Source organism: Sminthopsis crassicaudata, chromosome 2, assembly GCF_048593235.1.
Source record: "Sminthopsis crassicaudata isolate SCR6 chromosome 2, ASM4859323v1, whole genome shotgun sequence".
In the NCBI taxonomy this organism is placed as follows: Eukaryota; Metazoa; Chordata; class Mammalia; order Dasyuromorphia; family Dasyuridae; genus Sminthopsis; species Sminthopsis crassicaudata.
The window spans coordinates 441,327,605-441,352,737 of NC_133618.1; the positions used below are offsets into that span (position 1 = coordinate 441,327,605).

Genomic DNA, 25,133 nt, shown 5'->3' on the forward strand with positions numbered 1-25,133 from the left:
ATTAAGGAAATTGGTCTATAGTTTTCTTTCTCAGTTTTCGATCTACCTGGTTTAGGTATCAGTACCATGTCTGTGTCATAGAAGGAATTTGGTAGGACTCCTTCAATCCCTATTTTTTCAAATAGTTTACATAGCATTGGAGTTAGTTGCTCTTTAAATGTTTGGTAGAATTCACATGTAAATCCATCTGGTCCTGGGGACTTTTTCTTAGGAAGTTGGTTGTTAATAGCTTGGTGTGACGTACATGTTGCAAGTTTTATTGTTTTACATTAAAGATACGGAAAATAAGGCTCTTGACCATATTTCCACAGCTAGTGGAAGAAAAAGAAGAAAAAATAGCACCACTTAGGAATATTAGAAATTCTAGGGCAGATCTTGCTATAGCTGAATTTGGGCTATACACGGAGCATGGTGATTTAAAATTTTCTTCCTCTATAGAGGTAAAGATAGGTTTTGCTTTTTTAAAAAATTGTTTCCTGTTTGTGTTTCAATGTTTACTTTGCCTCTTAAGCTGGCAAAATGAATTATCTTTAGCTAATAAGTATTTGAGGTAGGATTTGAAATCTGATTTATCTGACTCTTGTATTGTAGCCACTATATCACCTACCTGCCTCATAGAGGTGATCCTTTCAAATGTAATAATAATTAATATTTACATATGAGTAGAAGCAAAAGTAAGAGCTGGTAGCCCTGCCTGTTTGTTTGCCAGCACAGTAGAGCAATCACCTGTTAGACTGGTAAGAAAAAAAATTTTAAGAGGGGAAAAAAAGCAGTTCAGGAAAACCAACCGATAAATTAGAGTGTTTGACAATATGTGTCCTTCATTTCTGCAAGAAAGGAGGGAAGTTTTTTCTTAAGGGCCAGGATGGTTATTCTAATTACATAAGTTTTAGCCTATTAACAAGAACCAATGCCTTCAGTCAAAGATGTGAAGGAAGGTCCAAGTGTGAAATCTCAGCTGGATTTTGATTTTCTAGGGGAAAAAAGGGACTTTCGCCTAATAGAATATAAATTATTCTTTAGGATAGGGGCTATATCATTACTGTCTGAGTCCCTAGAGCCTCATACAGTTCCTGGCATTTAGTAATTGCTCATTAAGTGCTTACTGAATGGATGGATAGAGTGATGGACTGCAGAGGCTGAGAAGCTCTAGATTCTCCTGGTTGCTCTTAGCCTGGGTAAGAGTGTGGGGAGAGTGTATTTGTGTGTGTTTATAGAGTTCCAGTTTATTGTGTAAGTTGATAACTGCTTGACTGGTGGAGCCTTTCCAGCTGGAACCAGAAGCTGCAACAGGGGCTGGGCTTAGGAAAGGGCAGGAAAGATTCTAAGCTAATTCCTAGAAGAGTCCTGGAAGAAGAGCAGCTCTGCAGGTAGCTGAACCAGAAGTGAGAGGAGGAGAGGAAGCCTGACTAGAAAAGCGAGGCTTAACCTGCCCACCCTGGAGAAGAACTGGCCGAACAGAGAAAACCTTTTCAGGATCAGGACTTCTGGAGGTTGGAAGAAGAGGCTCAGAGGGCTTTGTCGGCAATAATGATGGGGGTGAGGATTAACCATCATGGATATCATGGATATATCTGGATTATACTATTATGGTTAATAATGATAATCTATAAGTGATAGGTTTTAGATTACATAGATTTTAGATAAATAATAACATATTTAGAATATTATACTTAAGGTAGTACACGTAGCATCTATCTATAATATGATACAATGGTATGAATTATATGTAATTATGTAATAAATACACATGTGTATTATATAATTATATAACAATATCATATATAACATAATACTGTAGAGATACTGCTTGATGAATAAAAGCCAATGATAAATACATATGTAATGTAATATAATAAACACTAGAGATACTACTTTATGAATAAAAACCAATAATAAATACATATAATGTAACATAATAAATACTAAAGACACTACTTTATTAACAAAAATTGATATAAATACATATGCAATATAATATATAATAAATACTATAGAGATGCTACTTTAGGAATAAAAGCTAATAATAAATACATATATAAATACATATGCTACATCTGAATTCTATAGAGATGCTATATCTGAAGCTGCATCTGGATCAGGACCTTCGAGCTCCCAGGTTGGTGCTCTGCCCAGTGCGCCAGCTAGCTGCCCCATGTCAACTTTATCACTATCCCTAATCCCCTTCCTGTGTGATCCTAAAGCTGGGAGCCTGACCAGGGAAAGGCGGCCGCCCATTCGGACTTCTGGAGAGAATCCCCTCGAAGGTCAGAGGCCGGTGGATGCCGAGGTCCTGGGATCTCAGGTCTCCGGGTCTATTTTGCGTCAGGCCTCATGTCAGGTACAGGAGGTGCGAAGACACTGAGACACGGGGGCACACACTCAACACTGAACACTGAACACGAGAAGGACATATGTGCCACAAAGAATCAGAAAGGGCAAAGGTGATTCCAGACGGGGGGCATAGAGGCTTCCACAAAGATTTTGGTCTTCAAGGGCATGGAAGACTTTACTTTCCAAAGAACAGTCTGGAAATACCTGAGCACAGCTGCTTTGGGGACACGGCCTGTACCCCACAGGTGCACACCCAGGCCAAAGGGTTCCTGACTCATCCATTCCCACTCTGGTCCCTTGGGAAAAGGGAGGTTCGGCACTGGCCCGGCCCTGACAGCCTCAGAGAAAGTCCCGAGGGAGTCGGCAAAGCCGGGCCCTTCTCCCCGACCAGCATTTTGTGCAGGCAAGTAGCACTTCTGCACCATGCTTGGGGAAGGTGGTGGTCTTTGTTTTTGCAACAAGGACTTCTTCCGCATAATTTATTCAGAAATAAGGGTGAGCCACATCTGGTGAGTGAAAGGGAAGTCATCCAGCTGAAGGAGGAGCAACATTGCCTTGGCACACTTGTCTGGAACAACGAAGCCTGGCGCATCTTCCCTAGAAACGGCTTTTTCTCCCAAGTGCCAACTCCAAACATGCCCTCCCTTAGTCCTCAGAAGACCAGCCAGCAGGATGAGGTCTGGTACCTTACTCAGGCATGCACTTACCTCAGAGGGCCCCAAAGGGTTCTGCTATTTTAACCAGGGCTGGAGAGGGGCATTATCAGATCCTCGTCTCACAACCCAGGTCTATTAAGTCTATTTTCCATTTTTTTTTTGGCTGAGGCAATTGGGGTTAAGTGACTTGACCAGAGTCACACAGCTAGCACGTGTTAAATGTGTGAGGTTAGATTTGAACTCAGATCCTCCTGACTTCAGGGCTGGTGCTGTATCCACTGCACCATGGAGCTGCCCCTTTCCCATAAATTTTTAAGACAGTTTTTCTCCCACAGGAATTGAAGGTATAAAAAGGATGATGCTTTTTTTTTTTTTTTTTAAACATAAAGAATTAAGAGTTATAGATACCATGCCAAATTGGAAAGAATGCTTTTCCTGCAGTCTGCATATATACTTAAGTGATATCAAATTTTCTTGTTTCCTCATATAAAATGTCTTGCACTATTGCAACTAAAATCTTGAAATTACTACAGAATTTTTATAAATACTGATTACGTTAAGATTTCCCTGTTTGCAGCTCTCAGCTCCCCAAGTCTATTTGAAAGAAAAAGCTGGTGTGATTTATTTACATGCTGATCAGCTTCTGACTGAGGATATATGCACAACAGCTTTGTTTGAAGAAGCCAAGAAAAAGGATAGGTGCGATGAAACCTTCTTGCAGCATTGGGACTGGGGCACATCTCTTTACAAGAAGCAGAGAAGTGGAAATTCCCATTCTATTACTTTTTTTCCTGAAAAAGGTTGGTTTTGATGTTGGAACTCTCTCTATGAAGATCTGGACTTTGCTCTCTACACCGGAGATTCCAACTGGCTTTCATGGGTGTTAGTTTTGGGGCCACAACATCACCATCCTATTTTTCAAGAAAAAAAAAAATGACAAGAGTTACAGCACAATCTCTCATAGCACTTAACCTGCACGTGTGGACAGGTACAATCATGAGACTCAGAAAATGAGCTCAACCAAACGGACCTGCTCCCCCTCAATGACTGGAGGTGAAGCAGCTGGCTGACTCGGGCCCCCAGCAATTCAGCCACCTGGCGGCGGAGCCCGGACGAGGACTTGGGCCAACCCCCAGCCCCTCTCCTTGTACCCATCGGCCTAAGCTCAGAACCCCGGGCTCTGCCCTGACTGCACGAGTCCAGGGAGCCTCGTCAAAAGGGAAAGAATTAAGCTTCGCTGTCTGGTCTTACAGACCCCCACCCCCAGCAACAGGATGACACTGCTGGCCTGCCAGCAAGGGTTCTCCAGTGTATTTCTACTAAATGGGGTGGGCTGCGCCAAACCTTTTACACCTTCCTGTCGTCCCTAAGGGGCCACAAGCACATGTCTGTGGGTAGGGAACTTTTCCCACTGAGTAAACCACAGTGGGGAATCCTGGGTTTCATTAATATGGCTCAGAACACAAACACATTGTCCACATTATTCCTCTGATGAGCCCAAATCTTTCTCTCTCTCTCTCTCTCTCTTTATATATATATATATATATATATATATATATATATATATATATACACATATTTATAGCTTAAGTTCTACGATTTTCTTTTGCTTTAATTAAAATTCTATTAATCATCATAACACTTATGAAAATTTGAAAATTAATAATATGAGGGGCAGCTCTAAGAGAGTGGAGTAAAGGCAGAGACTTGCCTGAGCTCTCCCCAAATCCCCTCTGAACAGCTTTAAAATAATGCCTCAAAGCAAATTCTAGAGCAGCAGAACCAACAAAAGGTCAGGGTAAAACAATTCTGCATCTCAAGGCAACGCAGAAGAAAGTCTGTATCAGCAGGTGGGAGTGGAGCAGCGTCCACATCCCAGAGCCCACACCCCGAGTCGGCAGCAGCATGACCAGGCTGGCGGGTGCCTGAATCAGCTTCAGCAGCGTCCAGACTCTCAGGCCACAGACTGTAAGGGAGTTACAGCTGGCCCAGAAAGAGACAACAGGGAGCTCTGCACTGGCACTAGGTATGGGACATGCTGTTATGTGGCCACACATAACTAGGCCACAGTCCCACTAACCTTAGGGAGTACAGGAAATCTTGGTCACAGTTCCAAGTGAAAAAAAAAATTTAACAATTAAAAAAAGAACACTTGTGGTCACTCACACACCACAGCCCAAGCCAGAAGGGCAATGACTCTTCTTAAAGCACGTCACCTTGGAAGAACTGAAAACTCACAGATGCATAAAACTACCTCTTTCTGAAAGCAGCAACATGAAAAACTTGAAGCTTGGGATAATGCCTCCTGTATGCCTTGGGAGCACAGCCAACTTTTACACAAAGTTAAAATTCAAGAAATAGGCTAGGAAAATAACCAAAAAATGCAGAACAAAGTCAAAAGTGTTACACAAAAAAGACTCAAAAAAAAAAAAGTGAATTGGTTAAAAGCCCCAAAACAATCCCTGGGAAGGTTCCAAAAAAAAGGATTTTTAAAAATCAAAGAAACAGAATAGGGCCAAATAGAAAATGGAAATCAAAAGGTCATTGAAGGTAATAATTAAAAAAATTTAGAAACGGGCAAGTAGAGCTCCATGAGACATCAAGAAACAATAAAAACAAAATAAAAAGAATGAAAAAACAGAAGAAAATATGAAATAACTCAGTAAAAAAATAACTGATTGGAAAACACACGGAGAAGAAAGAATTTAAAAATTATTGGACTCTCTGAAAGCCATAATTTAAAAAACAAAACCCAAGACATCATCTTTCAAAAAATTATCAACCAAAAGTGCCCTGATATACTTGCATCAGAGGGTAAAATAAGAATCAACTAATGACTTCCTCAAAGAGATCCAAAAAAGCAAAACTTCCAGGAATGTTAAAGCCCAAATTTCAGAGCCAATATTATAGCCAAGTTCCACTTTAGGAGAAAATTCTACAAGCAGTCAGAAAAGAAACCCAACAAAGGTTTAAATACATGGAGTCACAGTTAGGAATAATGCACTTCCAGGAGATAAAGAATCTAGGATTACAACCAAGAGTCACCTACCCAGCAAAACTGAGTATAATTCTTCAGGGGGAAAAAGAGGAATATCTATTCAAATAAGACCAGAGTTTAATAGAGAACATGACTTTCAAATACAAGACTGCAGAGAAGGAAAAAAAGAGAAATCTTAAGGGATTCAATAAGATGTGGTAGGAAGACAACTGACAGGAGAAGAGAAGAAAAAGCAGGCCAGTGCTAGAGTACAGAGAGTACTGAATGATAAGCAAAGAAATATAAATTTTAGACAGCAGGCAGTAAGACAGCAGACGATGGGCATAAAAACAGAATTAAAATGTGCATAAATGGGCATAAGGTCAGAGTGGGCTCAGTGAAAATGGTCAAGCACAGGGACTCCTAATGTAATATTATATAACTAGAAGGATTATGATGCAATTGCCCAAAATGGGGAAATTAGAACCAGGGGACAACTTAGGGCAAAAGTTTTGTTCTTCACGTGTTGAGCTCGAGATGCCTATGAGACACATCCAAGTGAACACGTCCAGCGGGCAATTACAAATTTTGGACTAAAGCTCAAAAGAGAGAGAAAGGGTAACTGCAGATATGGGAATCATCTAGACTGAGATATCAGCTGACTCCATCAATTTGATTATTAAAAGGACAGAGCATAGTTTGGGTAGAAGGGCCTAATTTTAGTCTTTTAAATTACAAGGTTTATAATAGCAAGAAATGAGGAACTCAATGTGACAGAGTGACTAAGGAGGATAAGGATCTGATGATTGGGTTCTTATTAGCATAGACTGATGAGGCAGAATGAAAGGAAAGTCTTATCACAGTCAACTTTTATTCTGGAAGACTAAAGGTGAAGAGATTTAGAGATGGGATCACTGATGATGATAGTTCATCACTGCTCCATTTATACCTTTTTCATTATCCTCTTTTAGCTGTATGTTGTATATTTCCAGCATAATATAGTGAGTGCCCTTGAGGCAGGAACTGGATTAGAGGAGTGATCCCAGAGTAGTTTCTGAAGAATTTCAGAGATATCCCTTACTGAACTTTTGTTAAACCCTCACTAAAGTATCTAGGGCTCAATATTAAAACAACAACAACAAAAAAAAAAGCAAAACAAAACAGACATTCATTTATATTTGAAATGATAATCAAATTATTTTAAATATAATTTTGTCAGGTTCCAAAGAAATGAGGAGGTAAGAAAAAATCCCCTTCTTTCTCTGGATGTTTAGAAGGAAATGATTTAAGAAAAGAGTAATAAATGACTTACCTGTGGTTTGGTGAAGTTTTTGTTCATGCACCACTGAACAAAATACTGCCTGGCAGCCGCTAAACTTTGCTTATCTGTTTTCTTACAGTACACTCGGATAAGCTGTTCAGCAAATTTTTTAGGGAGAAGCTGTGAAACCTTTTCAAAAGAAAGAACTCATCATTTCTTTCCTGAATCACAAAGCAGGTAAGACACTAAATCTCCCCACCAATCATGTTCCCACTTGGATGCTGTCTCAGCCAATCAGGGGTGGTGGATCCTGTGGACCATCAATACACTGGAGCGGCAAGTGATATTTCCTACTGCAGTGGATTAGGGGACCCAAAAGTTACTTGCTCAGGGTCACACAGTGAGTAAGCACCTGAAGGATTTGAACTCAGGTCTTCCCAATTCCACACTCAGCACTCTATTCCTTGAGTCACCTAGTAGCCTCACATACTATCACTAAAGGTATTAAAAAAAAAAAAAGATTCTATAACTTTCCTTTCTAATCATTATGCCCCATAATTCATAATAAAATATCAATCCTCCCTCCCAGCCAAAACACCAACTCTTTCGAACTGCATTAAAAATGTTAGACAGGTGGATAGACATGACATGTCACAATAGCAAATTTATTTTGACCTAATTTGAATGTTTACCTGATCTTTTGTAATCATGATTGCTTTATTTCGGTCACTCTTGCAATAGAAATAAACATGATCCATAGGATTTTTTTCTTGCATTCCATAATGCATGTTGATAACCTTAACAGAAGATAAAAAAAAAAATTACAGAACAGCAATACCACTTCACTTATTGAGCTTAGAGAGGCAAGCCAAGGAATACCGTCCATCATCATGACTAAGACCAACAAAATTAACCAAGGCAGAAGAAAACATTCTGCTAAAAATAACCCGAGGAATTTGTTTCCTTTTAGTTTGCTTTAAGCCTGGGCAAAAGGTTCCTACAAGCAGAGTGGATCCTATTATTTGGGAGAGTAAGTAGAAATATAAGTGCCATCAAACTTCCATCATTTCCTTTGGCTATGGGATGAGAAATACACAAATAGTCCTTGCTCTTCACTCCGTGATTTCCTGGAAAGTATGTTTGAAAACAAACTGGATTTTCCTTTAAGGAACAATGTTAACAATTGAGTTTGTTCTCCTGTCCAAGGACATTTTATCAAATCCTGTTCTAGACATGATCATCAATTTGTCCATATAAATAAAGGGAATTATTATAAACTCTTGAATTTTAAAACAGCAAAACATCAACATACCCAGCCCAATCGACTCTCCAAATACACTGCCTGGTATAGGCAGCTAAATTTACATCCCTTTCATTTGAGGACGAACAAAATTTGCGCCTTTTTATAAAATGGGATGTGAGAATCAGTAAAAATGTCAATGTTCATAAACTAAATGTAACAGGAGGACAATTGGAAGCAGCTTACAGGAACAATCTTACACATGGTTTGGAGAAATGTTTGTTAATGATATCACAGTGCCAGCAACTTACATCAACTATGAAATCTTCAGCCTTTAATTCAACTTTTAGATCCATAACTTGTGGTATGGAAGCAGCAACATCTTTTGGAAGTTCATCATATTCCTCCTAGGAAAAAAATAATTTTGAATTTATTATCTAGAAGACAGCTTAAACTATGAGAGAAAGTTTATAGTACACTACTCACAGGCTCATATCACGTGAATATCCTCACCTTTATGTTCTGTAATGTCTGCAATGTACTTTTCCTGCCTCTTATCTGTCATGTTAAAACCCCACTGTTCCAAGAAATTTGGAATTATGAGAACAGAGTAGTGACTAAAAGATCCACATCCTTTGAAAAAGACATTCCACCACTCAGCACACATCCCAAGATTGTTTTTGCCAAAAAGACCCCAAATATATATAGAAATATTTAGAATAGTTTTTCTTCTTACTGGCAAAAAAATGGAGACAAAATAGATTCTCACTGAATGGGGGGAATGACTAAACAAATTGTGATACACAATTCTCAATATATTATTTTAAAGTTCAGAACAAAAATAAATAAGTTTTTTGTTCTGTTTAAAGAAAAAGATTACCAAAATAATTAAAACTGAGAGCTATGAAATAAGGATTTGTTAAGCCCAAAAGGGATATGATACAACACCTCTCCTTTGCAGAGGTGGAAGCTGAGCATGAATAGGGTACCCCAGCACATAACGTTAGACTTTTCGTTTTGTTGGTAGTTTAGCTGAACTTTTCTTTCTCTGGAAGGGCGTGGGAAGAGAGAGACAGTGGAAAATGTAAGTGATTGAAAAATAAATAAATAAAAACATTATGTAAAAACCTTTTTTTGGGCTCAGTACTTCCTCATAGTCATTTCATAGTGATTGCTCCTCATGCCCCATTCCCAGACCAAACTGAGCCTGATCTTTCCTCCCTTAAATGTTTTAGAGAACTATGCATGGCTCCTTTGCAACTAAGATTTATTAGGGTACCTATCCCATGAACTCCTAGATGACATAAGGTCACTAAAAATTTCTATGTTTTGCATAACTTTGCATGTGTCTCAATGAAGAGTAGGAGGAAGGGAGAGAATCTGGAACTCAAAAGTTTTAAAACAAATGTTAAAATTGTTTTCCATGTTTTCCATGGAAAATAAAATGTTAAATAGATGGAAAAATATTTCAAATTCTAATGCCTGACACAATGTCTTACTGTAGAAGGCAGGTAATGTTTATGGAAATGAATTAAGCATATTATTTTAGGATGTCCTAAGACGCCACACAAGATAAAAGAGGTTAATTCTCCCACTTGGCAGAGGCAGGAAGACACAGTATTGCATACATAAAACATTAAGCTGTTTTTAATTGTTTTTCCTTGTTACAAGGGTTCGGTTTATGAAGGGGTGGGGTATAGATTCAGAAATAATTGATGTAAAAACAATCATCAAAAATATTCTTAAAAATATTTAATTGAGAGGCAGCTAGGTGGCCCAGTGGATAGAGCACGAGCCCTGAAGTCAGGAGTTCCGATCTGACCTTAACACTTCCTACCTGTGTGACCCTGGGCAAGGCACTTAACCCCTAATTGCCTCAGCCAAAAAAAAAAAAAAATAGAAAAGATAATTGAGTGAACCCCAATGATTCTATCCTGTGACCCAATTCTGGCACTGGCTCAATATAGGTCTAGCCCATTTTCTGTCTTGTGAGAATACTTCATTCAATTATGTGAATTGGGGGGAAGGGGAGGAAGGAAAAAAAAACCCAACCATAAACTTAATTCCTGAATGAATGGCAAGCTGGACCACGTCTATCTGTTGCTTAGAGACTTTAATTAAGGACCTAGGCTACAGTGACCAGAAATTTAATCAGAATTGAATACAGATACAAGGAATTTTCTCATAATTACACATCTTAATCAATCCCTATGTGAAAACTCCCCTATATTAGCCAACCAGTTATTGTTTTCATGTTCCTTTAACTGCATATACCCACTCTTTCTCTGATTTCATGGAATTGTCCCCATTTGTTCTACCTCTCCCAACCTGGGAACATCTGAGCTTTCCTACAGTAAGAAACCAGATGACCTAGTCTTGTATTTTGTTAATAGTTTTCTTTCATTAAATTAAAATTAAATTTTAAAATATTATGTATTTGCAATAACTAACATTGTCTCACTATTTATTCACATGGTCTTTGAACTGACTAAGGAGTCCACTCAACCATTTATTACACCTGTTTTGTTAATAAATCATATGGCTTAAATTTTTTCTATCTCCAACTATTATAGTAGGCAGGGAGAATCAATTCTGTCTAATTAAAAGAGAACTCTTTGAGTACATGAGCTGACAGAATGAGATGCAAAGATCTAAACAGTCCAAAAGAACAGAGCCAGATCTGATTTAATATACTTCACATTTTCTTTTATAACATATTACTTGACCTTGGAGACTAGGGATGAGGACAGTTACATTAGGAGGACCACTTATAATCACCCACATTGCCAAATTTCAAATCAAAGTTTGGAAGTGCAATTTGAAGACCTTCAAAGCATCCACTTACCTTTTGAATCTTCTCTTCCCCTGTTGGCTGAGTTTCACCCACAAACTTGTATAGTTTACGACTTTCAATTTTCAGTAAAATCTCTCGTGCCTCAGCCAATTTGGGATCACGAGATTGCAAAATCTCCAGAAAAATGTTATCTGCCAAAATCAAAACAACAATCAATATCCTACTATCCAAAGCGCCCTCCCCCCCCATCATCCAGATATGTAGGAATAATGCATTAAGGATTTTCTAGGTATTCCTTAAAATTGGAGTTTTGTATTTTAAGAAGTGATCTTCAAATATAATTTCCTTAATTTATGCTTTACAATCAGCACTAACGTGCAGTGACAAAATGTGAAGAAAAAAAAAAAAAGCTAAGCCCACTTACAGGCAACAGTGGGCTTGGCTGCCAAGTGATCATTTTTTTATCCTAATTTTTGATTTTGGTAGCCAAAATAGTCTACTGAAAACACAAAAAAGGACACAGCACTCCAAAGCTTTACAAAGCACTTTGCATTTCATCTCACTTGACTTTTACTATACTTCTTGGAGATCAGTTTTATTATTATACCCATTTTATAGACTTAAGTTAAATGATCATCTAGTGTCACAGGGCTACTAAATATCTGAACCAGGATTTGAACTCAAGTTTCTTACTCCAAGGCCAGCTCTCTATTCACTGTGCCAGTTAGCCATCACCCTCATTAAATCACATCTTCTAAAGTACTGAATTTTTTTTTGACCATTTTGACCACTATTTTTTGACCAAATACTTTAATGAATTTGATGGGCTTTTATTGTTGGTTTGGAGTTTAATTACCACTTATAATACTATTTATATAGCATATCGCTTTTTGAATCTGGGGGAAAAAATTAACAATCTTTCTAAGTATAGCCAATTTCTAAGATGAAGATTGATTGCCTATATTGTATCTGGGTAGAATTAAATCCATTTAAAATCTTACCTGTAAGTTTAACATAGGCTTCCATATCATCAATTGCTGTAGAAAGCTTGTACTTTTTCCCTCCACTACCTTCTATTTCTATATGGGGATCAGCTTTAAGGAAGGCATCTGTAATCCTGTTGAGAATTAATTTACATAATCTGTTAAAGTGCATCTCTCACTTGGGGTGGGGAACTATGGGAATGGAACTGTATACAGATGCTGTCATATTATCATATGCAGCTAATTTGTGAGCTGGTTTTATGGAATTTTCTTTTAAATCTTACAAAGGAGGGCTCACTGGATGCAGGGAAAGAGAAAATTGAATGAGACATGAAAGCATCAATAAAAAGAACTCTTTCATCTAAATGCAGATTAAAGCATACTTTAAAAAAACGTCATTTTTCTTTTGGTTTTCTCTATTTTCTTTCACGTCATGACTAATATGGAAATATGTTTTGAAGGAATTTACATGTATAAATCACATCAAATTGCTTGCCTTCTCAATCAAAGGGGAGTGGAGAGAAGGAGAGATAACATTTGGAACTTAAAATCATATATTATATATATATATATGTATGTATGTATGTATGTATATATATATATATATATATATTTTAAAAATAACAGCTTCCCCCTCCAAAAAAATTAGTTATCAACATTCACACTTAGAAAACCTTGTGTTCCAAATTTCTCCCTCTCTTCCTCCAAACCCCTCATCTAAATAGCAAGTAATCCAATATATGTCAAACATGTACAATTCTTATATATATATATATATATATATATATATATATATATATATATATACACACGTATATATCCACATATATTTTTGTTCTTATAAACATATATGTTTGTTCTTTCTCTTTCGTCTTTTTTTTCCCTTTTGATCTGATTTTTCTTGTACAACATGACAAATATAAAAATATGTTTACAATATATCAGTTTGCTTGCTATTTTGGGGAAGGGGAGATAAAGGAGAGGAGGAGAAAAATTTGGAACATAACGTCTTACCAAGAAAAAAGTGATGAAAACTATCTTTACTTCATTTAGAAAATAAAATACTACTGAAAATTTAAAAATTAACTATGAATGAGAGTTGGGACCAAACAAAAATTAAAAGCTTCATTAGTCTATTTCAGTGATTTATTTTTTATGGGGTTTTTAAAAACCAGAATTAAACAGTTTTGATGACTGACATTTTCTATTTCCCCTTGATCTCCTCCCATGTTTTCTGTGCTATTTTTAGATATTTGATACTTTTTATTGTTCCTACTCAATTTTCTCATTAAGGCTGGCTCTATAAACTATCTAAACTACAGCATGTTTTTCATTTCATCTGAATTCCTTCAGAACCTGAAATACGTATCATATTGAACACATACAACATTCAATTCACTTCAACAAATGCACAATGGAAAATTGTGTAGGGAAGTGGAGAGGAAAATCCTTACATTGTGTCAATGATGTTGCCAACTCTGTGCTGGTAAGCTCTTCGGTGCAGGCAGTTGCGTGTATAGAACATGTCATACAGGTTTCCAGCTTCCTAGAGAATTGTGAAACAAACTTATAAGTATGAGAAACAGAAAAGCGATGAAGACAGGCATAAATAATGTGCATAAGGTTACACAGGATCACAGAATTGATCTAGTTTAACACCTTTGTGTAAAATGACTGATCCAAAGTCCCAAGGTGGGATGCAGCAGAAAACAAATTTAAACCTGCATGCCCTTCTTTTTCTACCACACAATGAATAACGTATACACCATCCCAGTACCCCTGATATAAGGATGGTAGATCTGTGACATTCATTGGCTCGCTCTTAACTTTTTAATACTTTACCAAGTGGACCTAAATACTGCTAATATCATAAAATAATATTTAAATATTTGTCCAAGGTTTTATTTTAGCATAATTCCACATAAGTTAAGCAAATTCAAACAGAGAATTACATAGAGATATGCGTATTTATGTCACAAAGGCAAATTAAACAGTTATGTATGTGATTTTTCCCCTTTGGCATCCCCAATAAATTCAGGAAGGTGACAAAAATCATGCATTCACAAAAGCTGCGAATGCTGTCCAACATTTTATTAATTTTATAAGAGCATTTAACAATACTAAACAAAAGAAAAGATGACTGAAAATGCTATTCCCCCAACTCTCAATTTGTAATTAGGAACAAGAGAATCCCTTTCTTTCTTGACTATTTTTTTCTCAAACACTTTACCTTGTCTCTGGTGCAAATATATTTCTTATGGTTTACTTCACATACACGGGCAAACTTAATAAAGCGCTTATGGTCAAAGTTATTTGGAATTCCAAGATGGTGGCAATCCCTAAAAAGATTCCAAGAAAGGGAGGTGAAAAAAATCAGTAGGAAAATACTTAGAAATTACTCATCAAAGTATGACAGCACTTGTGAAATGTTCAAAGTGTACCTGGCAAAATAATCCCATTTATCCACATCAATGCCATTGCGTTTATTAGCCACTATCTCATAAAGAAAGTTTTTCTCTTCAGGTCGTCCTTTATATGGCCACTGGGGGGGGAAAAAAGACCAGGGAAAAACTATTTAGTCATAATCATGGATTAATGTTCATTAATTCATTACTTTTCAGATATGATAGCAAAGCAAGTTTACAAAAGAGACAATTATTTATACAAGAACTTTTTCTGTTTATGTTGCCAAGTTTTAAAACACATGAAAAGCCTTTTACACACAAGTTCATTCTTTCCCCAACATTATCACGTCTTAATTATCCTGTGAATAAAGAGCACGGATAGCCCCATTATTACCCACAGGAATGGCGGTCAGTGTTCTGTAGTATAAACTATGGAAGCAAACACATCAAACTCCTAAGACCAATCAGGAGCTATGCTACATTTCTAGGGAATGTATAAGAACAATTAAATACCTGTCAAACCTAAAGATTTACATGTGGTATTATTAGAAAAGGATTTCTTAACTTTTTGAATATTATGGATCTCTCTGGAAGTCTGAAGACATTAGGGATTTCTTTTCAGAATAGTTTTAAACATATAAAATAAAACATAAGATTATAAAGGAAACATTTTATTGAAATATTGAAAACATTTATTGAAACATAATGATCAAAACACTAAAAAATCCATGGACTTCTGCTTAAGAAATTACCATATGCACTAAAGGGGTAAAGAATATAGAAATAATCTCTACAGATTATGAAATTTTCCATGGGCAGAAAACTGATTGGCAGGGAAAGGAAAGATAATTCAGATGATATTTTTAATATATTTGATTAAAGGTAGGGATTTTAGAAGGTAAAAAAAAAGGCAGAAGAAAATCCAACTAAGCTTATCCTTATCATGAAAAGACAATAAAGCATACCTTCTTTTTGACCCAGAAACACCAAAAAAGGATTTCTATCCAGTGACATCAATAGGAAAAGATCTCATATGGACAAAAACATTTGGAGCAAACTTTCTTTAGCAGGAAAGAAATGGAAGGAAAATGGATGTCCAAAGGAGTTTTATAGTTGCAGTTTTCAAATGACTATATAGCTGGATCTAAATAAACAACTTAGGATGCAATTACAATTTGGGGAGCTTCTAAACTATAAATGCACTTCTTAAAAACTGGTAAAATTTACAGAAAGGAAAAGATAGTCCCTCATTTAAGAAGTATTAGGCAATTCAAACCAACTAGCTAACTCACCAAAGAACTCTTTCCTGTTGAATCAAGAGGTCCCGCGATTTGTTCTTTGATAAAACATATATCTTCTTCTGGAACAAGTCCATATTTCTTCATTATATTTTCAATTCCATTGGCCTTAACCAGGTAGTCAAACATCTTCACTGAACCCATTTCATGCTGAAAAAATAAGAACAGAAGAAACTTGTCCATCTGATCTGTAAAAATTAAGCTGACCCGCTGTCATTTATTTATTCATTCAAATTATGACTAATTGATTTTGTCCCGTAGCTGCCTAACTCATGGTCCTTTAACTCTGAACTTAGTTTAGAAATTCTGCTAGCCTTTAATTTTCTACTCTTGCCTTAAGGAGTTCTGCTACCTGTGGGGATTGTAGGAGGACACCAAGAAATGTGGTCACTTCACTCCTGGGCACACTGCTCATTCTTTGGACTTTTTAACCTCCTTGACACCCCGTACACCATGGAGGGATACTGCCCACAAGGCTTGCCCTTCCCCTTTCCACATTTTCCAGGTCTTCTTCATGCTATTTCCCCTCATTAGAACGAAAGGTCTAGTAGGTAGGGTAGGGACTGGCTTTTTTGCTTCTATTTGTATCCCCAGAACTTTGTGCAGTGCCTGGAATATAGTAATGTGCCTTATAAATGCTTCATCTTTTTATCTATGTGAAAATCTGACTATATCACATACCTCCCAATGATATCCTGGGCGAGCACGGGGAATAAACCTTCTATCAAACATGTGTGAAAAGGGTCCATGACCTTTAAAAAGAGAATAAGAAGCACTGGTTCACACTACTGAAAAGCACAAATTCATTTTATCTATTCTTTTTTATTCAAACTTAATTCATTTCTATTCTTCAGAAGATCCATGGCCTCAACAATATGCCACAACTTTACCAATTGAAGGATATCCCCTCCATTTTCAATTCTTTGCCACCCTAAAAAGAGTTACTATAAATGTTTTTGTACATATTCTTTTCCTTTTCTTTGATTTCTTAGGGATACAGAACGACCCAATAGTCTGTGATGCTGGATTAGAGTATACACTTTTAAAGTTTTAAATCCCTTTGGGCACAATTCCAAATCATTCTCCAGACTGGCTGGACCAGTTCACAACTCCATCAGTGTACCTATTTTTCCACATCCTCTCTAGCATTTATCATTTTCTTTTCTGTTATTAACCAATCTGACTGGTATGAGGTGGTAACTCTGAGTTGTTTTAATTTACACTTCTCCAATTATTAGAGATTTTAGAGCATTTGTTTTCATATGACTCCTGATCACTTTGATTTCTTCTGAAACCTGACTGTTCATATCCTTTGGCCATTTATCAATGTGGGAATGATTTGTGCTCTTATAGATTTGACTTAGTTCTCTGTACATTTGAGAAACAAGAAGGGCCAACTTCCTAAAGATAATCTTTTCCAGATTTACCTAAGCTGGTCAATGGTCTATGAACAGTAAGAGACACTTCTTTCCTATCATCTAAGAAACACATAGGAAAGAGATTAAGCTAGTTTCCTTACCAGAGAACTAGATTTCTGATTAAGTCAGATCTCTATAATCCCTTATAAGGCTAGTGATTATCTAGTTTCACCAGTAGCTACAAAAATATTTTGGATTGCCAACAGTCCCAGGGGCTATTATTTAGCTTTACACCCACATGGATAGTGGAAGTGAGAAATCCTGCCCCCTCCCTAATCTGAGAATCTTCTGTTCAAAAAATCTCAGGTATTTTAAACACGAGAAAGATGGATTCAGGAAGGCAAAGGATCAAACTATCTACTGAGACATAGTGATCAGAAGACTTTCATAATCCACAATTGAGTCTTTAATACAGCATACTGTAGCAGAAATGCTCAACTGAGGCAATAGGATGTGGCAATGCTTATGACGTATTCTGGAATTACAGAGTGACATAAATGGTGACAGATTTTGTATGCTGATATTCACTGGGGTATTATAAAGAGAAGTTAGGATTTGTTATACTGCACACTTCTCAGTTGGTTGGTTTTTAAAAATAAAAGAACACTATATCCCTCAATACTTATATAAATCACGTTTTTACACATTGAACTCCTTTGGCTCCTTGAACATGTTTACCTAGATCATGACAAAGCCCAGCGATCTGAACACACAGCATATCCCGCTTAGTTATTTGTAGTTCAGGCTGTTTTTCATGCAGTGCACTGACCAGACATCCTGCTAGGTAACCGACACTGTGAAGCAAGAAGAAAATAAAATTTCATTTTAGAAGATATATTCTGTTTCTTCAATCAAGAATGTACCGTTTCAAGTCCCAAAGATCAGTTATCCAACCTGTAATATTTGTTTACATTTCTTTAGAGCAGAGGCTCTTATTCTCAGCTCCTTGAACGTTTTAAATTTGATTTTTAAAATAATAATGATAGTTTACTACAACTTTTTTGGAGGTAACACTATGTATTTTATAAATTTTAAAAATATTCTTTTGAGGAACCTACAGGCTTCACCACACTGCCCAAAAGAATACATAACATAGAAAAAAAAAGAAAAAGAAAAGGTTAAAAAATTTCTGTTTCAAAGTAACCTTAAAATTCTAGTCACCTTCAATTATCTGAGTAAGTAGAACTTTAGAACATATTGTAAGGGTAATCCCATCAAGAGCACTTTTATGTGTAATTTTTTTGTACTCACAATTCAATATGGGTTATCTGTAATTTTCTAGTAATTCACTTAGCACCATGCAACAAAATTATATTGGAAAGAACTGTCTCTAAAGATAAACTGGAAACTACATTTCCTGCCATTCAGGAACATTTCCTCCACGTTTTGGAAAAAAAAAGACAAATTCTAATACTATTGTTACAACTCTAATTTTGTCTTTTCAAATTCATATTTTTCCCCAAAATATTGAGTAGTTTGGTTTCAAAGGCAGAAACTAACCTATATAAGAACAAGCAGAAAGGAAAACTGAAGGACTTAATATTTATAGACTATAACATCCATAAGAAAGCTTAAAAAAAAAAGGGGAACCCTAAAATACCCTGGAGATAAATTATTGTCTCACCAGCCCAACTACCACACTCAGGAATATACAAGTAGGAAGTAAATCACACCATAACATTTAACTGTGCTAGAAAGAACTTGGTTAAATACAAAAGTTAAACTACTAAAATAGATCATATCTAAGCACAAGTTCTTTGTAATGGAAAGACTTAAAGAACAACTTATCTGTAATACTTCTGTTTAAGTGCATTTTTCTCCTTACCCTAGACAATGCTCAAATCGGTTGTGAGAGGCACCTGGAAAAACATAGTAAGCACCTCCCATCATTTTGATGTATCGCAGCCTTTGAAATTGAGGTGTGTCGATGATTCGGATAAGAAGAGGGTGAAGTTCTATGTGGCCATGAACAGGATCGTTAAATATCTGGAAAATGATGATTTTTACAGTTGTACATGAAAACAATTTATGCATGAAAAGTAACAACCCATTTTTTAAATCCCCATGTCAAGTCTAAAGACCAAAGTTATTTAAGTATTTAAGATGTTATATATGCCAACGATTCCCTCCAAGCCATATATTTACACAGTTTGGGGCTACAGTTCCATTCATTGTAAATCAAATTAAACAAAATCAAATTAATTCATTTGCTTCATCCTTTGGCTCTACTGGTGGACTACTCTAATTACACAGATTTGGAATGACAGGGAGCCAAAAGAAGAAACATTCTATGATCTCAAAAATAGATTTAAAAATTACAAATTAAGAATCCACTGTTTTTTTCCACCATTATAGAAACTAATAGATACCTGAAAATTTATCCCATTGTTAAAAAAAAAAAAAAACAACATTTACTTTAAAAGCTGTCTCCTCACTTAGCTTTGCTAATAATGTTCACTGAATTTGGGTTGTGCTGAGGGAATTGGGGTCTCACAGCTTGGAAATGTTAAATAAGTATCTGAGGCCAAACTTGAACTCAGGTCCTCCTGACTTGAGGACTGCTGCTATAGCCACTGAGCCCCTTCAAACATAAAATGGATAAAAGAAAACAAAGGCCTTCCAAATACAGATAATATTAGGATCTAACAATTAAAAATTAACTCCCACTTACCTTCATTATCTCTTCATGGTCTTCATCCAGTTGATGGATACAATCCAGCAATTTCTGTCTTTCTTCTAAACAACTGGGAAAGTCACCAAACCCCCCCAAAAAGACAAGTCACAATTTATTTGATAAAGTGTGATACTTAACAATAACTTTTTAAAAACCAGGTCACTTTTTTACCTTCAGATCATTAAGAGCCATTAATAATTTAAAATTTACTTCAATAAATGTCCCAAGCAAATAAAGTTTCCAAGCATGCTCAGAGGACATTCTCCTGATTGGTCTTTTCAGCCATCTGAAAGCTAGAGTGACAAAATGCTGTATTTCCTCTGTTCCCTAACGTACATTTGCTGTTCAGTCTTTTTCCAGTTGGGTCTGACTTCATGACCCTATGTGGGGTCTAAGACACTGGAATGGCTGGCCTTTTCTTCCTCCAGCTCATTTTACAGATGAGCAAACGGAGACAAGCAAGGCTAAGTGATTTGCTCAGAGTCACACAGCTAGTCCATCTCTGAGGCCAGATCTGTCTTCAGGAAAATGAGTCTTCCAGACTCCAAAGCATCACCCAGCTGTCGCCTGAAGCATTTAGTTCACAATAAATACTAGCTGATTCTCTTGTTGGGAGTCTTTCCCAATCAGTATGACTTACACACAACTCAGCATTAAGGACTAAGGCCGAGTCACAGCTGGAATTTAGACTCTCAATACATAAAGACCAAGCCTGGTCTACTTGCGAGTTTTGGCCCCTCTTTAGTATTTGAGGTAATGAGATTTCTAAAACATTTTCATATTAATTGATATATGTATATTGTATTTAGATTTGTTGGAGCTTCCTTACTTTCCAGGGGATTTTTGACTTGAAATTGAGATTGCAGTTGACATGCTGAAGCTGAAGTGATCAATCCTTTATATGTTTTTTCCCTCAATTTTTTTTTTTTTTTTTTTTTTTTTTTTTGAGGCTGGGGTTAAGTGACTTGCCCAGGGTCCCACAGCTAGGAAGTGTTAAGTGTCTGAGACAGATTTGAACTCGGGTCCTCAGCCACCTAGTTGCCCCCAATCCCTTGTATGTTAACAACCCCTCCACCTATCATTGCCAAGTGAGTCAAACTAGGTGCCTTCCTTCCGCTATTGGCTACAGTAACTGATCCTGAGCCCCGCTGAACAATCACAAGGCCCTAATAACTTAGAAACTGTACAAGATCCGGGAATGATCTAGCCATTTGTGGTTTTCATGTTTAAAAACCCTACCTCTGTTGTAAACGGATTTTTTCAGCAGTTATTGAAGAGAAGGATTTACTACGAACTACTTTATGTCTGATAGTTATCTCACCATCTCGCGTTTCTACCACATTTTAAGGTTAAAGTACTTTCTTTCCAATATAACAACCCAGCAGAAGTAGCTACCACAATTATCACCTGACTCTGAGAAAGAGAAACTGTTTTGCATCAGGGTCATATAGTCAGTGTCAAAGGCTGGATTCCACTCTAGATCTCTATTTTTACACATATCTGCCCTGACCATTTTAGCAACAGAAACCAAACTATTTCTCAGGGACTAATTACAGAGACTATTGATAAGATAATGACTAACCAGTTTTAATTTAACAATTCTCTCTTACACTCCAAAGAGGCACCATTCCATCAGACTCTAGTGTAAAATATTAGCAATGGGGAGGGGGGGACAAACAAAAACTGTTTTTACACAAAAATAAAGTGAGGTGCAGAGAGGGCTCTCTCAGTTCTCAGTTCCTTCCTGTCTGATTGCTCTTCAGTAAAGCTGTTAATAAACTCCATTTCTTCTAGCTTCAAAGTTTTCTTCCACATATTCTTCTATCTAGTGACACAGGCTCCTTTTTTTGTTGCTGGAACAAAACACTCCATTTTCCTGACTCGGGGAATGTTCATGGTTTGTGTCCCATACCTGGAATTCTCTGGACGTGAGGGCTTCCTTCAAGGCTCAGCTCAAATGTCACTTTTAAAAAGAAGCTTTTCCCAATGACTCTTAATTAGTGTCTGCTTTTGATTCCCTCCAATTCAAACACACATACTTTGCTTGTGCATACATATCTACATGTTTTCTCCCTCATTACACTATCAGCTCCTGGACAATAAGGATTTTTACCTTTCTCTTTGTATTACTACTGGCTTAATGCCTGGTACAAGACAGAAGCTTAATAAATTTTTTTTAATATTTATGAACTGACTGAATATTCATCTATTTCTGACTCCCAAACTCTGGGTTCTGTTCGATCTTTCTTTGGGCAATCATTATCTCCCATGGGTTCAATGACCATACAGATGGGCCCAAGATCTATATTTCCGGTTATGAGCCTGAGCTCCACTCCTTCAGCACCATATCCAGTTACCTCCTGGACATTTCCAGCTGGATGTCTGATCTATCCAATCATCTAGGACTGAAACTCTGAAGTCTTCCCTGACCCCTCATTCTTCCTCACCTAACCAATCAGTGGCCAAATCTCATAGATACTACCTCTACACCATTCACCATCCTATCCCTTTCTCATTCATCTGGCTAACCACCTCACCTCTCACCTGAACTACTGTCAGTCTTCTAAATGGTCTCTGGCCCTCACTTCTTCCCTCTCCAATCCATTTTCCAAAGAGCTGACAAAGTGGTAGATAATAGTAAAACACAGATATGACCAAGTCACTCCTCTCCTCAAACTCGGGGGCGCCTTCTCGCCTCTACAATCAAATATTGATTCCGTTGGTCTCTAAAGGCCTTCATGACTAGGCCCCAAACTACCTTTCCAGCCTTATCATCTTATTTCCTTCACACATTCTTTGCTCCAGCCAAAATGAATTCCTTTCTCTTCCTCACACAAAACTTGATCTCCCATTCCTGTGTCTTGGAATGAGCTGCCCCCATAACGAGAATGGATTCTCTATTTCTTACTTTCCCTCTCAAAGTTAAGTTCAAATATTTCCTTTTAAATGAAGCCTTTCCTGGTTCTCCCATGTGATGCTAGTGGCTCACTCCAAATTTACCCAGTATTTATTTTGCATATACTCATATACTGTCTCCCACATGCCCCACACCATTTTTTCCCCTATCTCCAGTGGCTAGCACACAATAAATACTTGTTTCCTGCCAGATGTCCAAGGTTAGACTGCTAATAACAGAAAATCTCTTGATTGCCAGTCTAGCAACTCTTTTACAACATGATAAAGTGGAGTAAATCTGAAATAGTGGGTCCCTAAAAGATTTCATATCCCAAGATTGTCAGCACCAGAGGAAGACAAGTTCAATCCCTGAAGAAACTGTTTAAGAAGCTCCTGTGAATAACAGAACACCAATGTCACCTTAGATGAGAGTCTTAAAAGACATTAGCTGTAGATCCTGAAATAAAATTACTCAAACATTAAAAAGTACACCTGAGGGGCCGCTAGGTGGCGCAGTGGATAGGGCACCAGCCTTGAATTCAGGAGGACCTGAGTTCAAATGTAGCCTCAGACACTTAACACTTCTTAGCTGTGTGACCCTGGGCAAGTCACTTAACCCCAGCCTCAGGGGGAAAATAAAATATAAAAAAGTACACCTGAGTCTTGCTAATGATACTTGGTTTTCTTTTTTCCAGAATTCCATCACCAGCAAATTGCAGGTCTTGCAAAATAGGAAGTTTTAAAACCAACTGCTAACAAGCCTTACATTTTCTTGAAAATATTTTTCTCTCTCATCTTTGTACATCATCTAGTGCTCTCTCAAATAACTCAAGAGTGAGAAGGTGGCCATTAAAAAACATTTAACTCCCCAGCAAAATTCATCATCGAACATCAAAAATATGTTGACTGTCACTTTCCCACTCAGAAATTGCCTTTGAGATCAAGAATTAAGAACTCAAATGATAATCCAAAAGGAAGAAAATATTAAAAGAGAATTATCTGAAGTGTGCTTTGTGACATACTTTAATGTGAGCAACAGCCTTACCTTACTCCAAGACTTTCAAGAACTGATTCGTCAAGGCTGAGCAGCTGAGTGCCTCTGATTTTTTTTTCTACGGAAAGATTTTTAAAAGTTAAAATGTTGATACATCTTGTCTTTTTATATTTATTAAATAAGATATAATTCAAACGGAAATTCCTAGAAACGAATTCACAGCTGTATGATCTGTACAAAATGCAAGAGAGCTTATCTGAAATGTCTAGGGAGAAATACTAACCCATCAGTGATAAATACAAAGTAAAAGTTGAAGAATGTTGTTTTTTTGTTTTTCCTAATAAAAGGTTAGAGGAGATGTTGTACTTGGGAGCAAAACCTCGGCCAAAGACTCAAGTATAGTTTTCTTTTGGTTTTAAAGCATGAATACAACCATCCTGACTTTTGGAATCATCACTATAGAGCTGGTGATTCTATGAAGTCTCTGATCAAATCCTGCAGAAATCTTGTGGGCTTCCTTTGTTTAAATTTAAATTTCAGATTTTTTGTTGCCTTTTTTTTTCACTAGTTATTTCCCCTAATCATTCTGTGCCCTTTTCTTGTAACAAATTTAAAATTTAAAGCAATGACAACACAGTGATCAACATGACAGCTGTAATTTGTGTTGTTTCACATCTGCAGTCCTCATATCATTCATTACCGTTTGTAGGTGAGGGTTTGGGTTTGGGTTTTTTTGCTTTTGGGGGGGAGGGGCGTTGTTTCTAGAAACACTAGTTAATAAGATTTTACTATGATTATTATATAATGTAATAAAATAGTACCAATTACCTCGTATGCGGCCGAGCAGCGTCGGGTTGCAGAAGCCCTGATCACAGAGGAAAGCGCACAGCCGCTCCGTGTCCCAGCTCCGGGGATCGGCGTCGTCCTCCCGCTCCGCGTCGGCGGAGGTAGCGGCGTGCTCCGAAGTGGGGGAAGGAGGCCCGCAGCGGGCACGTTTAGGAGGAGTCCCGAATCCCCTCATGGCCTTTCCTCTGTTGGGCCGCACCAGCAGAGATCCAGAAATCGGTTCTGCAGGGGCCGCGCAAGCGCACAACGACTCCAGCACGGGAGGGCCGCCCCCTCCACCTCCCTTTTAAGGCCGGGGAGGAGCGTGCCCCACCCACCGGAGGGCGGTGCGCAGTAATTGGGACGGCCGCTGTTGGTG

General features: G+C 37.4%; 1 protein-coding gene across 1 annotated transcript; it reads right to left on the minus strand.

Annotated features, from left to right (window-relative positions):
- Window positions 1-3,141: 3,141 nt before the first annotated feature.
- On the minus strand, window positions 3,142-25,038 carry LOC141557228 (deoxynucleoside triphosphate triphosphohydrolase SAMHD1-like). Its single transcript, XM_074292606.1, has 16 exons — window positions 24,758-25,038; window positions 23,981-24,047; window positions 20,038-20,110; window positions 19,192-19,352; window positions 18,045-18,160; window positions 16,630-16,700; window positions 15,943-16,098; window positions 14,687-14,787; window positions 14,476-14,584; window positions 13,700-13,791; window positions 12,264-12,379; window positions 11,314-11,453; window positions 8,780-8,875; window positions 7,921-8,025; window positions 7,280-7,417; window positions 3,142-3,901 (listed from the first exon to the last, which is right to left on the minus strand). The coding sequence occupies exons 1-16, from the start codon at window positions 24,948-24,950 to the stop codon at window positions 3,770-3,772; spliced, it is 1,866 nt and encodes a 621-aa protein (XP_074148707.1). The 5' UTR covers window positions 24,951-25,038; the 3' UTR covers window positions 3,142-3,769.
- Window positions 25,039-25,133: the final 95 nt, after the last annotated feature.

Coding starts and splice junctions, on each gene's coding strand:
- LOC141557228 (XM_074292606.1), bottom strand. CDS start 24,950: ATGAGGGGATTCGGGACTCCTCCTAAACGTGCCCGCTGCGGGCCTCCT. Junction 14,585..14,686: donor AAATGGGATTATTTTGCCAG/GTACACTTTGAA, acceptor GAATCTTTTTAG/GGATTGCCACCATCTTGGAA. Junction 7,418..7,920: donor TCATGATTACAAAAGATCAG/GTAAACATTCAA, acceptor TCTTTTGAAAAG/GTTTCACAGCTTCTCCCTAA.